Genomic DNA, 14,830 nt, shown 5'->3' with positions numbered 1-14,830 from the left:
AAGGAATATTTTGCAAGCAGACTTTAAACCCAAGACCTCTGACTCTTGAGCAAGTTCCCCTTCCACTCTGCCAGCCTTCAAACAAATTTTATTCTCGTTATTCTTTTAAAAAGGGGGGGGGGAGGGTAAATTGGCTTTTTTTAAAATAACTCTTTAATGGTGATCCAATACACTTTCTTGTTGCCAAATCTGTTCTCCCTTTTCAACCATGATCTTTCTTTCTGTGTATGTGTGTGTCTCTATCAAAAACAGACAAGCAAACAAAATCTCCTTGCCTATGACTTGCACTGCCTGAAAAATCTGCAGAATCACTTTAAACATTTCTGATCACTCAGCTGTTTACCTGCGGCACAATTACTGCATGAATTATATTGCAGAAAGATCTCAGTCTGTGAGATACCAAGGACAAAAGCCTCCAAGGTATATTTGCCATAGAAGGTATTACTGGGTTACATCAAAGACTTCCCTCACTGTGAAAATGAAGAGAAAGCATATTGGATGAGGTAGAATTGAGTGCAAAGAGCAACTATCCTGGAAATGGGAACAATGGGAGTCTATTGCTGGCCATTTGACCCCAAACAAGTACAAACCTTCATCCACCAGTATCTGGAAAAGGGGAGATAGGAACCACAGAGAGCTGATAAGGTAAAAGGGAGGTCTTCCTAATATGAACAGGACTCTCCACTCCACCATTCTGATAAGCAGCCATCAAGCCTGGACTTGAAGGGCCCAGGAGAAGGAGACACTCACACATTTTGGAAGTGACCATTATGCTTTGGAACAATTTTCTTTGCTATGAAGTTTTTCCTGTCACACAGCTTCAATCTGTCTTTGAAATTCCCTCCCTTTGCCACTGTATCTTCCCTCTGGGGCCAACAAAAACAAATCTGATCCTCATTTCACACAACTGTATTTCAAATATTTGAACTTATCTTGTTTACCTTAAGTTTTCTCCAGCGCAAAACTAGAAAATAGCTTGTGATTGAGCTGAGCTGCTAAGAGGATCCTAAAGTCACTAAGCTGAGGACGGGATTTTTGCATGACCTTTTCTAAAGTTGTTCAGTGAATGCTCCCCAAATTAGAAGAGTGGGTGGTCTATCCACCATAGAATGATAAATGGATCAAACCATAAACATGATCTGTGATATAAATAATCTATCCAGAGATCATAAGTAGTATATAACAAAATCTAAGTACTATATATGCTAAAAAATTTTGACTACTTGTTGAAAACTCATGTTCATAGAATATTGTGGGATTTACAAAGTACTGTCTGGCAGCCACTATGGGAAGGCATATGGTATAACTATAAACACCATTTTACAGATAAGGAAACTGAGACTGAGGTAAAGTGATTTGCTCATGATTATGCAGATGATGAAACTGAGGCATATCATCTTACATATAATTTGTGACAAAACCAGTATTTTGAACTCAGGTCTCTGAACTCTACTTCCATTTTTTTCAATGAACTGTGCTGTTTCAAAGCACCATATAATATTCTGTCACGAATTAATCTGAATTAATTGCATGTTATAGTTTTAAATAATAAAATGGAAAAAGCACCATCTCAAAGCCAAGCTCACATGAAAGAGTTCATATATCAAGTATTTACACAATAAATTTCTATAACTTTACAAAAGATTTCTTAAGTGCAAATTCTCCAGTTGCATATAATAGAAAAGCAAACTCCCTCTAATAGCTATTTTCTCAGCTTATACAAGTAAACTAAAGAATTTTATTAAAGAGGCAAAATATAATACATTAGGAAGGGGAGGAAAAAAGTTTGATATTTTTCCAGGTCCTTCTCTTATCCAAACTCATTGGGGAATAAAGTTTTCTTTTTCTTTTTTTTTTTCTGTCAAGGGAATTGGGTTTAAGTGACTTGTCCAGAGTCACACAGCTAATAAGTGTTAGGTATCTGAGGCCTCATTTGAACTCAGGTCCCCCTGACTTCAGGATGGGTGCTCTATCCACTGCTTCATCTAGCTGCCCTGGAATGAAGTTTTCCAAAAGCATGTTTTTCAGAAAAGTCAATGAGCAATTATTAAAGATCTACTATGGGTCAGGCATAGTGCTAAGCACTGGGAGTACAAAACATAACCAAAGACAGTCCCTGGGTTCAAGAGCTTCCAGTCTAGTGGGGGAGACAATAGTCAGACAAGTTTGTGTGAACTAGATAAATTGATGATAATCAAAAGAGAATCTTCTCTTATTCTCCACTCTCTTACCAGCTGCCCACTTCTCAAACTCTTGCAGTCTGGCTGCTGTGCCCACTTCTCTAATGAAATAAGTGTCTTCAAGGTCACTCCTTTGCTCAGACCACATTCAAGGATTCCTTTTTTACCTTGTCTTCATTCTCCTCAACCTCTCCCTAACACAAAGATTCTTTGATTACTCTCTCTCTCTTTTTAAAAGAGACAGTGGGATATAGTATAAAAAAAAAGCACTGGCTGAGCATTCAGGAGAGACTTGGGGTTCAAATCTTGACTTTGCTACATCTCATTCTGAGCAAATCACTTCACATCTTCAAGCTTCAATTTGTTTCTCCATAAGATGAAGATGATGATACTCACAGGGAAGGTTATAAGGAAACTGCTCTGCAAACCTCTAAACACTAGAAAATGTGAGGTAATTTTATGTCACCATAGTGTACTCCCCTCCTACTTCTCTGGTCACTCTGCTCTGCCTCGATCTCCTCCCTTTTAATATTAATGCTGTCCAATGCTCTGTCTTTGGTCCTCTTCTATCTTTATTCTCTCCTCTGTGATCTCATCACAACCATGCTTTCAATTACTGCTTCTATGTAGATGACTTACTTATTTATCTCTCTACCCCCAGTCTCTCCCTCTTCCCAGAAGTCCACATTCATATTTCCAATAGCCTACTGGGTATTTTCACCTGAATGTCCTATTAGACCTTCAAACTCAACATGTCTAAAACAGAGCTCCATAGTGACTGCAATCATCTCATAAAAAATTTCCCCCTTTTCTCACCTAAATCACTACAATAACTGGCTCCGTTCCAGCTTCCACACTGCTACCTGAGTCATAATTCTAAAAGCACTACTATGATCATGCTCAAAAAACTTGTTCAACTCCTGATTTTGATATTCAAGACCCTCCATCATCTGCTTGTTGTTGTTGTTGTTGGCCCTCCAATCTATTAGCCTACCTATTCAAACTTACTTTTTATCATCTGTCCCAGCTCATTTAGAGAACCACTCAGCCCTCTCTGGTTTCTGTGCTTTTGCTCATATTATCACCTATGCCTGGAATGGATTCTCTTAATAATATTTCTTCCTATCAAAGTCTCTCCCATCCTTTAAGGCTCAATTCATATACCACTATATTCTTGAAGTTTTCCCAAACCCTTGCCTACCCAACTCCATGGAAAATAGTCTCTTTCTATTCAAATTTCGTTCACTATCTCACTTGGATTTCTTCTTTTCATTGACTTCACTTTTTCTATTCATGAAACTAATCTCCTTGAGACCAAAGCTTAAGTCATATATACAGCTTTGAATCTCCAGGAACTGGCCTAGTTCCTTACACATAATAGATGGTGGTGATAGTAAAAAGGGTAGTAGTAATTGTAGTAATAGAGTAGTTATTATTATTGCTGAAGTAGTAATAATGATGATGATGATGATGAACTGTTTAATTGAATTACATTCAAAATAAGAATAAGTTTATTTCAAGCAAAACTGATGAATTCTCATATGAATAAAGGATGTAGCCTCAAAGCAGGTACTTTGTGAAATATATTTTGGTAGTTGAGAAGTCTGTGATCTCTTTGTAGACAAGTCATTTAGTCAGTAAGTTAACTAGTACTTATTAATGGCTCACTATCTTTTAGGCACTGTGTTGAGTATTGGGGATACAAAGAAAGGCAAAAACACATGTTCTAAATATGATATTAAGAAATATGAACTGAAACGTAGTAGTGTTAGGTATAGTCATGAACAAACTGTATTTCAAGGACTAATGAATAAATTTCATCCAAGAATTCTATTAGCATGCTTAAAGGCTCTGAACTCATTTTTATTTATTTTTATCTATGATTTGAATGAAGATCCAAAAGAACTGCTTATCAAATCTGCAAATGATACCAAAATGATGGAGACATACTAATACAATGAATTAGATTTAGGATTTTTTTAAATGGCAGCAGGATAAAATGAAGCTATATCACCCTAATATATATTCTTCTCCTATGGAATTTCTCTAGAAAGTCTCCTCACCCTAGGAGTTCACTTCATTCTTGCACTTCTTACACTGAATTTAAAATTTGGCCTTACAGCCTCTCCTTCTTATTGGTTGGTTCCTCATAGAAGTACCATTTTTAAGAAAAAAGCCCAAGCTGACCATGTCTTCATTTACCTCTAGGCTCCTGACTACCTGAATTTTTCCTACCATACCAAAGAAGGCTGCTCACCATTACAATCCATCCCACCCCTCAGTCACTTTTCATTTTCTTTTCATGCCTTTCCCCACATTGGAATGCAAGTTCCTTGAGGACAGTATCAGTTTTTCTGCTTCTATATTCATTCCTTACATTTAGCACAGTGTCTGACACAATAAACATTCAGACATGCTTGCTGATTTGACTTAATATTTTATTTGCTCCTGATAATTTTCAAAAGCTTGGGTCATATGAACTTTCCTATCACATGATAGGACAGGGTCCTGAGCACAGAAGCTCAGGTGAAAAAAAAAGGGACAGTTCCAATTTTTGTGAGCAAAAAAAGCTAATCTAACTTGTAACTACTTGTAACAGAAGCGCAGGATCCAGATCACAGGAGACAGGATCTGGATAACCATGTAACTAGATTACTTTTAAGCAGCTAGGGGACACCACCGAGCACAAAAATACTGGGTCTAGAGTCAGGAAGACTTGAGTTCAAATTCAGCCTCAAATACTTAGTAGCTATGTGATCTCAAACAAGTCATTTTTCACCTCTTAACCTCAATTCCTATAAAATAAGGTGTGGGGGTACAGTAGCTTCTAAGCTCTCTTCTAGCTCCAAATCTATGCTCTATGATTCTGAGGAATCTTCTGATTCTGACATTCTATGATATGATAGTCATTAATCGTCCAAGATTCTATATTGGACAGACTATTTGGAATACTGAATTCATCTCTTGATGGCTCATTTTAAAGACACTAGTGGAATTTAAAGGGATAACTTGGAAAACAGCAAGTCTGGTACATAGTGTGGGATGTAGGTGATACTGTAGATGTTCACCCCCAAAGAGAAACGACTTGGTAAAATTATTGTAGCAATCTCAAATACCTGGAGAACTATCATCATCGAGAAGGTAGACTGAACTTATTTGGTTTGGTTCTCAAAGGGACCATAATAAAGAACTTTCTACCAATTGGAGCTGTCCAACAATGGAATGAGTTGCTTTGTGAAGTGGTGAGCTCCTTGTCACTGGAAACATCAAAGCAAAGATTCCATGTGTGATCCTCTTTAAGGAATATCATAGATGGTATTGTTGGATTAGGTGAAGTGTTATTAACAGATATTTATATGGTATCCTACTTACATTATCTCATTCAGTCCTTACAGTACAGTAATAAAGTATTAAAGACTTTAATTAATCCCATTTTATAAATGAAGGTAAGAGGCAGCATGATCTAATGGATGGAGACCTGGGTGTGAAGTCAGGAATGGCTGTGTTCAAATCCAATCTCTCATGTGGATTTTTTTCAGTTCTTAGCTTGGTGGTGTCCACTCTTAATTCCTGCTTAGACTGGGGGGTGGGAGGGCTTACATTCCATTAGCTCAGGGGTTCTGAGCTGTTGTGGGTCAGGATCATTGAATATCTACGTTGTCTCAAATCAATATGATGAGCCTCTGGGAATGAAGGTGTGGAAGGTAGAAAGGATAACAGGTTGCTTTAAAAGGGATGAACTAGTCCAACTCAGAAAGGTCTAAGATTTCATGAAGATTGAAGTGGGTCAGGTCTTCAAGTAGCTCCTAAACTTGTAGGTGAAATAGGGAGATTCATTCTTTAAAAATAATACAAACAACAACCATAACAATTTTCATTATCTCAGTCACTCAACAAAAAATCTACAAAATTAGAAGACTAAACCTGAGAGAAACTAATAATCATACAAACGGTAAATAGCAGAGTCAGGATTTGAACCCAGAACTTTTTGCCTCCAAGGTTAGGGTGACCTGGTTTAATCGTCCTGGGATAAGGTCCACTTTTAATCCTAGAGAGGAAACAGCTCATGCGTGAAGTACATCCTCCGATAAGAGTAGCATTCGAATTGGAAGTTCTATGGGTAGAACTACTCAATTGTCTACCTTTAATAGTCGGAATTGGCCAGGGCATGCAACTCAACCCATCACCTCTTTCTGGTTTAACTTTTTTACATTAAGATTCTGATTCTATGCTTCTAATTCATAATTTTGGGGGATTTTTTTCTAGCTACTAAGGATAATCTGTCAATGAGGTCTGGATAAATGAATTATTACTATAATATGATTAATATCCATGGCCAAAGAATCTCATGAGCCTCAGTTTCTTCAGCTGTAAAATGAGATTGCTCAACTAGCTGTCTTCCTTTCAGATCTGTAGCTATAATTCTAGCATAATCAAGGGAAGTAAACCTCTTTTTGTTACTATCTAGGATTTTTTTTATTTTAAATTTTCTGCATCCTGCTTTACTGAAATAACTTACTGTGTGTCAAGAGGCATTTGTTCCCTTTCTAGGAAGATGGTGAAGTGAATGAGGCATTCCATTTGGGGTGAGGAAGACCTGCCTCAAACACTTATAAGTTGGGTAACTCTGGGCAAGGCATAAAACCTCTCTTGGACTTACTTTTCTTATCTGTAAGATAGAGATAATAAGAGTACCTGCCTCCCAGGATCATGAGCATAAAATGAGATATTTGTGAAGCACTCTGCATACTTTAAAGTACTGTCCAGATTCTAGGTATGGTTAGCATTATTATTTTCCTACCCTAGCACTCTGAAAAAGCAGTAGTTTCAAAATTATCAAACACAAGAAAGCCAGAAAAATATAAATCCGGAATTCCTATCTATGTCAAGATGTCAGGAATTATTCAGGTTTCATATGATGCTGTAAAGTTTTTCAGTTTATAAGAGCTATAAAAGCCACCCCAAGTGTCCCTCAAATGAAAGTCATTCATGAGCCATTAGAGAACTAAGGAGTAGAAAACAGTTTATATTGACCCTAAGAATGAGACCTTTTAAAATTTCTCTTTCCCAAAGTTATGGATCATTTATTCCACAGTTCATAGCTATTCTTACTTCAATTTGACAATGACTTATGGTGACAGTAAGTCATCCCAAAGACAATAGCAAAACATAAAGTAATAAATCATTGATCATGCACCATTATTCTTTGCCTATAATAAGAACATCATTGAAAATATTAGCTTTCCTCCCAGTCCACTGTACAGTTTGCTGAGACTACTTAGTCACCTACCAGTTCTCATTTATTTCATTCTCCAAAATTAAATTTATTTAATCAAGTCTGATAATGTTTATTCTGACATCATTGAAAAACAAGGGAGCATTTTCTGAAATAATTGCTTTCATTAATTAAAAAAACAAACAAATGTTCATTGGAGAGGAAGTCACCTTCTTTTATGGATCCAATTTCTTTAGGACCCAGCAGGCTTTCAATATTTTTTCTATGATATTATAGGTTGCATACATCATTGTGGGGGTTTCTCAGTAGGAAGGGAATAAGCATTTACTAAAGGACTGCTGTACTCCAGGCACTTTGCTAAATATTTTACAAAAATTATCTCCTCTGATATCTATCCTGTAAGGTAGGTATATTATTAAACCCATTTTACAAAAGAAAAAACTGAGGGGCTGTGACATCCCTGGGGTCACACAACTAATAAGTATCTGACATAAGATTCATGTCTTTCTGACTCTAGGAAGTGCTCTGTCCACTGTGCTCTATCCATCTATCCCAGATGCCTTCTTAAAGACTTCTTATATCAACTATATAATGTAATCTGGACACTTTGATTTTGTGTTCTTTTACCATTCCCCAAATGAAGTTAATAATATTATTTCTAGACCACAGAATATTAATTCATAGTTACTTCTGAAATTATCTTTAATAATACAAAGGTAATACTCCCAAAAACATACTTTCTCTGAGTAGAAATAACACTACTTCTAAATTTCCTTCAAAAATTTAAGGAATGACAATTGTAAATGAAATTATTGCATGTCAAGGGTAATGAAATCTCAAAAATGAAATTATAATAAAATATGTGCTATATAAGAAAAGTCATGAAAATGATCTTTTATTTTTACTTGTTTTATGTAAGCTGGTTATATTAATATCTGATAAGACATCTTTTTTAATTTTAAATTTTCTATTTTGGCATAGACATTTTATTTTTATGAAGACTGATTTCTCTTAATAAATAATAAAAGTCAAACACAACTCATGTAATCGCTCTGTTATACAGTGATACCACATTTATACGTTTATAAAGAAGTAAAGGCAAATCACAACCAATGATAACCTCCAAAGCCCTCATCTTGGAGGCCTTTGACAAGCTGCTGCAGCTGGCAATCATCTTTTACCTATATTTCAGTTATTATATATTGTTCTTTAAGCCCTAGCTTGGATGCTCAGGGAAAATAGCTTTCTTACTCTCCCTGCTTGACAAATACTAATTTCTGCTTTTGCCTCACTTTTTCTGAGAGCGCTGGTTCAACAATTTCTAGAAGTAGGACCCTTCATCAATTACTCTCCAGCTCAGAGTATTTGGTTCAGTTTCTCATTTCTCAGGGATGTGACATCCTTAGTCCCCAGTCACAATCAGTTACATACATTTTTAAACATTTAATTCAGCTTAAATAAAAAATAATGCTAGGGTGGGGGAAATGAGGTGGGGAGTTGGTATTTACCTTTTAGCCGATGACTTAGAATCTGTTCCAAAATAGCAGCGAAATTGTTGAATTCTGGTGATGAGTCATCAATAGTCTCGAAACAGGATCGATCAATCAGGGTCTTGACAGAAAACCTAGGATGAAATAGTGAGATTACTTATGCTTTCTATTTTTGTTGTTTTGTTGTTTATAAATTTACATATTCGGTACCCAAAAGTTATTAATTTTATTTTATTAGCTATTATTTATAAACTATTATAAACTTAGAGCATTTATTAGGCACCTGCTGTGTAATATGTACTGTGATAAGTGATAGAAAAAGGTAAAAGAAGAAAAAAAAATAACTCTTTGGGTGAAGAATAAGCTAGAAGGGGAACAGAACCTAAATATTCTACTAAGATATTGGGAGAAGTTGTAAACTACATAAATATGTAGAACACAGACTTAGAGTTGGAAGTCGCTTTGGTTCAAATTCACCTCCCTGCACATATTAGGCACATAAACAGGTAACAAATGCTATTAGCTTTTTGTTATTGTTCAGTTGTTTCAGTCATGTCCAACTCTCTGACCATATTTGGGGTTTTCTTGGCAAAAATATGGGAAGGATTTGCCATTTTTCTCTCCAGATCATTGGACAAATGAGGAACTGAAGCAAACAGGGCTAAGTGACTAATGTAGATCATATAGCTAGTAAGAGTCTGAGACCAAATTTGAACTCCTGAAAATGAATCTTCCTAATTTCAAGTCCAAGCTTTACCTAGTTATCTCTCTGAATATTTATTATCTTCATTTCTTAAATGGGGATAATAATATTTGTAAAAAACCTAGTTGACTGAGGAGGTGGTAAGGATTGGATGATAGAAATGTGTGTGTGAATGTGTATAACTTTATAATCCTTAAAGTACTCTACATTGACATCATTTGTCACTATTATTATAAAGGGATACTTGTCCTTAGAACTGAAGCAGCTCCATAAATTTCCTCTCCAAACAGAAAATGCTTTCTCCAAGTTATTTATTTTATCATTCTGTCAGGTTCTTAATTTGTTCTCTGCCCCTAATGGCAAAGATTTTAATCAGTTATTTATTCAAGGAGTAGACAGAGTGAATTAATCAGCTCTACAGAACAGCTCTCTAGCCCCACTCCTGGAATTAAAATAATACAATCAGGGGCTACTCATTTGGGCCTCAAAAGTCAAGCCGCTAATATCAGAATTTTGAGCTTTATCTCCACATATTTTGACATTAGTTTGGAATATAAAATATGATAATCAGGTGTGAGGAAGCTCTGTGCAAAGGTTTTTATGAGCTACAGGTAAATGGAAATTAGGTTTCTTTCTCTACTGTTTTATATTCTTATAAATTCTATTTACAAACAAAGGTTCAAAAGCCCTTACATTGAACTAATCTCATTTCAAACATTGGTTGAACAGTCTCTACCAACCAGAAATCTACAAGAATGAGGATGAAACTTCATTCTCAGCCTGGCTTGAACACCTTATAAAATTATAAAGTTAGCTAAAAATGATAAAAAATGTATCATTTATTAAAATAACCATTTTTAAAAGAGAGGAAAACTATATGTTGGTGTTGACTGATTTTTAACCTATGTGGCAGAATGTCATTATTTTTTAGTTCAAAATAGGGGACTTGGGTAAAACTGCAACTATGTTTAGAATGTTATATCATTGATAAGTGGCTAACTATTTGGCATTTCTGATTCAGAGGGAAAGTAAATCCCTCTGAGAGGGAATTCCCTACTGAATCATGGTTATATTGCAAGAAAATTGTGAAATTAAACCCTTTAATAGAAAAAGAAAACCCAACCCAAGAAACATAGAAAGTAAGTTTTGAGTGACCTTGCTTTGCCAAGGCAGTAAACACTTCCCACAATGAATGAGAAGAGGCTGCCTCATCTTCATCTTGGCAGATAATGTGTGAATGGGCAATGTTAGTAACTGTCATAGTAAATAGGTGCCCAAAGTAAAAAATGTGAGAATATCATAGGTTCTCTCCTGAGCACTATTCCTGGGGAAGACAAACTCTAAAACATTGAGTTGCCATCTTTAAGACTACTTTCCCTAGAATGGCATGTAAAATATAGAAACTAAGTAAGATGATATAAATAGAAAAAAGAGACATTTCCAGTCTCATTGCATATTTAAGTAGGCCTGAACACCAGAAGTTTTAGGGTAATTTGTTATTAGCACTGGGAAAATTTTTTAAAAATACAAATCCATAATGGGGTCACAAGAAATTAGTAAGCTAATGGCAAATGGACAAATGAACTATACCTCATTACCCTGAACCTATAGCTAATTCCAAACACATTAAAATCTCAATGTGCTTCCATATAATAGGGGTAGATGCTAAAGAAATAAATGATTTACTGGATTTCCAAATGACAGAGGAGATTTAAATAGGGAATAAAGATAGTAAAGACTAAGGAATAATAATAATAAAAAAAAAAAAAGGACAATGTATTAACAAATCAAGAACTGAATAAAACTGCTGTTCTCTTCCACTTTTATTAGCTTCTACCCTTGCCTTTTCCCTCAGGATACAAACTACTACTATTTAAGGAAAGAAATTAATGGAAATATTAAATTTCCATAGCATCAAGCCTCCCAAATCCCTGTCCAACACACTACAGTAGTGTCGTCACTAGTTATAAGTCAGTTGATTCAGAAATTACCTGGTTACATATAATTACTTCTAAAATTACTTAAATCTTTCAATTGTGTTTACAGCTATCAGCTCATGGGAAATGAATTCCATTTACATATGGGAGATACCTCCATCCATTTATCAGTCTGATTCTCAGAACAAGTCGTAAGATTTTGAAAGGCATTAGTATTGCATTCTAATAAAAATGGAGCATCTATTTAAGGGCTCAAGTGTGCAAAAATCTACTACAGTGTGGCCTATATTTTGAACCTGGTGGTATACATTTTTAAACATTGCAATTACTGGGAGAGCAGATTTACATAAAGAAATTCTGAAATGCATTATTTCTTCAGCCATCTGGATTACTTAAAGCACTTAGCACAGCATCTGGCATATAATAGAGGCCATATAAATGATAGCTAATATTATTATTGTTGAAATACAGGTGAATGAAGAGTTAAACAGATTCAGGGAAAAGGAAAAAAGGTGGCTCCTGAGAATCTCAGGGCTCCAGCTTAGTAGAACTAATCCTGTACTGCTCATCAGGGGATTCTCTATGAGGCTTTGCCAAGAGCTCCTTGCTGCTTCTAGAAAACAGAAACAGCAGAGACAAGGTTCAGCCTGCATTTCCCAGCTAAATCAAGAGCTCTTTAAAAATGTCTTAGGAAACTAAGATAGTGCTGGAGACTTATCTAGGTTTTGATAGATACTCAATCCTTAGAGTTATAAAGAATGACTCCTTTTTACTCGGAAGACAACTAACCCCATGGGTTATCTTCTCAGAAGATTCTTTTTCTAAACTAATTTTTTCAATTATCAAGCATTTATTTTTCTCCCCTCCTTCTTCCTCCTTTCCCTGAAAAAAAGAGCAAAAACAAAAGGAAATCCTTGTAATGAATATGTGATTATATATATATATATATATATATATATATATATATATCCCAAATACCAAAACCATACCTCATTCTGATTACTCCATTGCTTCTTTATTAGGAGAAGGGCAACAGTTTTCATTATCAGTCTCCCTTAGAACAGTGGTTGATCATTGCTTTGACTGAAGTTCTCAAGTTTTTCAATCTTGTTTGTTTTTTAAAATCTATAAATGGTTTTCCTGGTTGTTAGCCAGCTGAGATTTTACAAACCCTCTAAATCAGGGACTCTTAACCTTTTCTGTGTGTTATGAACTGACTTGGCTATCTGGTAAAATTTATGGATCTCTTCTCACAATAAAATTTTCAAATACATAAAATAAAATACATAAGATTACAAAGGAAATCAATTGTACTGAAATATAATAACCAAAATATTTTTAAAGTTCAAATTCATAGACCACAGATTAAGAACTCCTCATCTAAATAGAATAGTGAAATACAAATGCTTGCATAATTCAAAAGTATTCAGTGACTGAAAAAAAAAAAGCCATGAATGGTTTGATGTTAATTTGAAAGGAGATTTTTACTAGGGAAGTGACCCTTCAAACATCTCTGTGATCATCTTGCTACTTTGAGAGTGCTTACTTTAGATTGCTACAGTTTAAATGAAGCATTTAGTGATGAGGTAGAAAGTATCCAGAGCAAGAATTAAGAACCTTTAATTTCTGCCATAAAGAGAGTCCTTTGAACTGGGGATATTTGACCTAAAATAGAGGAGATTTGGGGGACGTGTCTTCAAGAATTGAAAAGTGTGACAAGTAGAAGAGATTTGTTCTGTTTGGGCTCAAAAGGAAGAGCCAGGGACAATGGGTGGAAGTTGGAAGAGAGGCAAACTTGGACTGGATATCCTCCCGGAGCTCTCCTGATATAGAATGTACTACCTTGGAAATGACAGGCTCCTCTTTACAGGAGGTCTTCAAAAAGAAGCTAGACGACCACTTCTCAGGTATGTCCTCGGGGAGCTGTGAGTCAGGCTACATGCATGTGGAGGTCTCGACTATTCTAGTATTTGGTAATATTTAAATTCAATTGAAATACCACCTCTGATAAGCCAAAAGTCAGGATAGACATGGGCTAGTTCGACTATTCTGATATACAGATATGTGTCTTGTTAATTGTTAATACAATAAATAATTACCCAACAGGTCCTCTATGGAATCTAGGAGACTGTACAATATTTTTAATTTACATACTTTTAATGTTACTATAGAAAGCTTAAATCCTTGGGGCACCATCACCCAATAGAGAGATTATAGTCATTCCTTGTCTGCCTTCTAACCACTGTTCCCCAAGAGGGTGAACAGAAAGAAAAGGGGAAAGGAACAAAGAGATGAAATAAAAACAAAGAAATGAAACACAAACAAAAAGATGAAACAAACTAATCTTTCTTCTTGATAACAGCCCTGATGTTTACTGAGAATGGAGGCAGAGCTTCTAGCTCGAATAAGATTTTGGGAGAATACAAATTTTAGCTATTCTTAGTTTTCCTTAAAACTTCGGAAAAAATGACGTGAGTTCAGATTTTATTTTGGAGGCAGGAGAGAAGGAAAGCCACCCTGAATTAGAAGATAGAGTGAACAAAGGGTATTGTCTAGATGACGATTTCTGTTTCTTCCCCACATGTTCCATAGCCCTGGTGGTCCTAAACTTTATTGATTTCAGAAATTTTATTTTATCACTTTACCCAGGATGATCAGGCTCTGGTAACTGATTCATGCTAAGCAAACACATGGGAATCTTATTCATAAACAAGAAATCACCATTTATTAATCTACAATAGAAAACATTACTTAAAGCCTGGCATGTCCTTATGTAATAGCCATTTCTAATTCAATTAAATAAGCATTTATTCATCTTTGTGTGCTTGGTGAGGGCACCCCCTTCTGGGTTACTAGTGCCCTAGGAAGCCCAATTAATAGCAGAATATTTTTGGTAAGTATGAAACAAAAAGGAATTGAGCATTCTTAATTGTTGTTTACATTAAGTAATGGAATCCTTGATAAAAATTCATTTCTGAATATATATACACACACATATATATTATAGCAATTGTGCATAGCAATCACTCAAATAGATCCTTAATCTCTAGACCCATCTAGAAGAATCCAAGATGGGTCACCTACTCTGCTTGAATTTGTCATCATGTTATTCTTCCAATATATCTTTTCAACATAGTCATAATATCTAATTTAATAATTCACCCTATTATCACCTATAATCATGATCCATCATTCACTGACTACTAGCAATTAAGGAGATACTCTGATAGGCTATACATGAAAAAAGAACACTGAATTTAACCTCAAGAGGCTTATATCCTATT

The 14,830-nt window shown here is 35.4% G+C and overlaps 1 protein-coding gene across 4 annotated transcripts in view; it reads right to left on the bottom strand.

The window, feature by feature from the left end:
* The window catches only part of RUNDC3B (RUN domain containing 3B), a 115,201-nt gene that overhangs the window by 81,996 nt on the left and 18,375 nt on the right, over positions 1-14,830 (bottom strand). For all 4 annotated transcript variants that reach the window (XM_031939945.1, XM_031939947.1, XM_031939946.1 and 1 more), the window contains exon 2: positions 8,925-9,040. In XM_031939945.1, coding sequence (XP_031795805.1) covers positions 8,925-9,040 — 116 coding nt within the window. The remainder of the gene's footprint in view (positions 1-8,924; positions 9,041-14,830) is intronic.

This window comes from Sarcophilus harrisii, chromosome 5 (genome assembly GCF_902635505.1).
Source record: "Sarcophilus harrisii chromosome 5, mSarHar1.11, whole genome shotgun sequence".
NCBI classification, from domain to species: domain Eukaryota; kingdom Metazoa; phylum Chordata; class Mammalia; order Dasyuromorphia; family Dasyuridae; genus Sarcophilus; species Sarcophilus harrisii.
The sequence above is the reverse complement of the archived record's forward strand: the minus strand, read 5'-3'. Positions and strand labels throughout refer to the sequence as shown.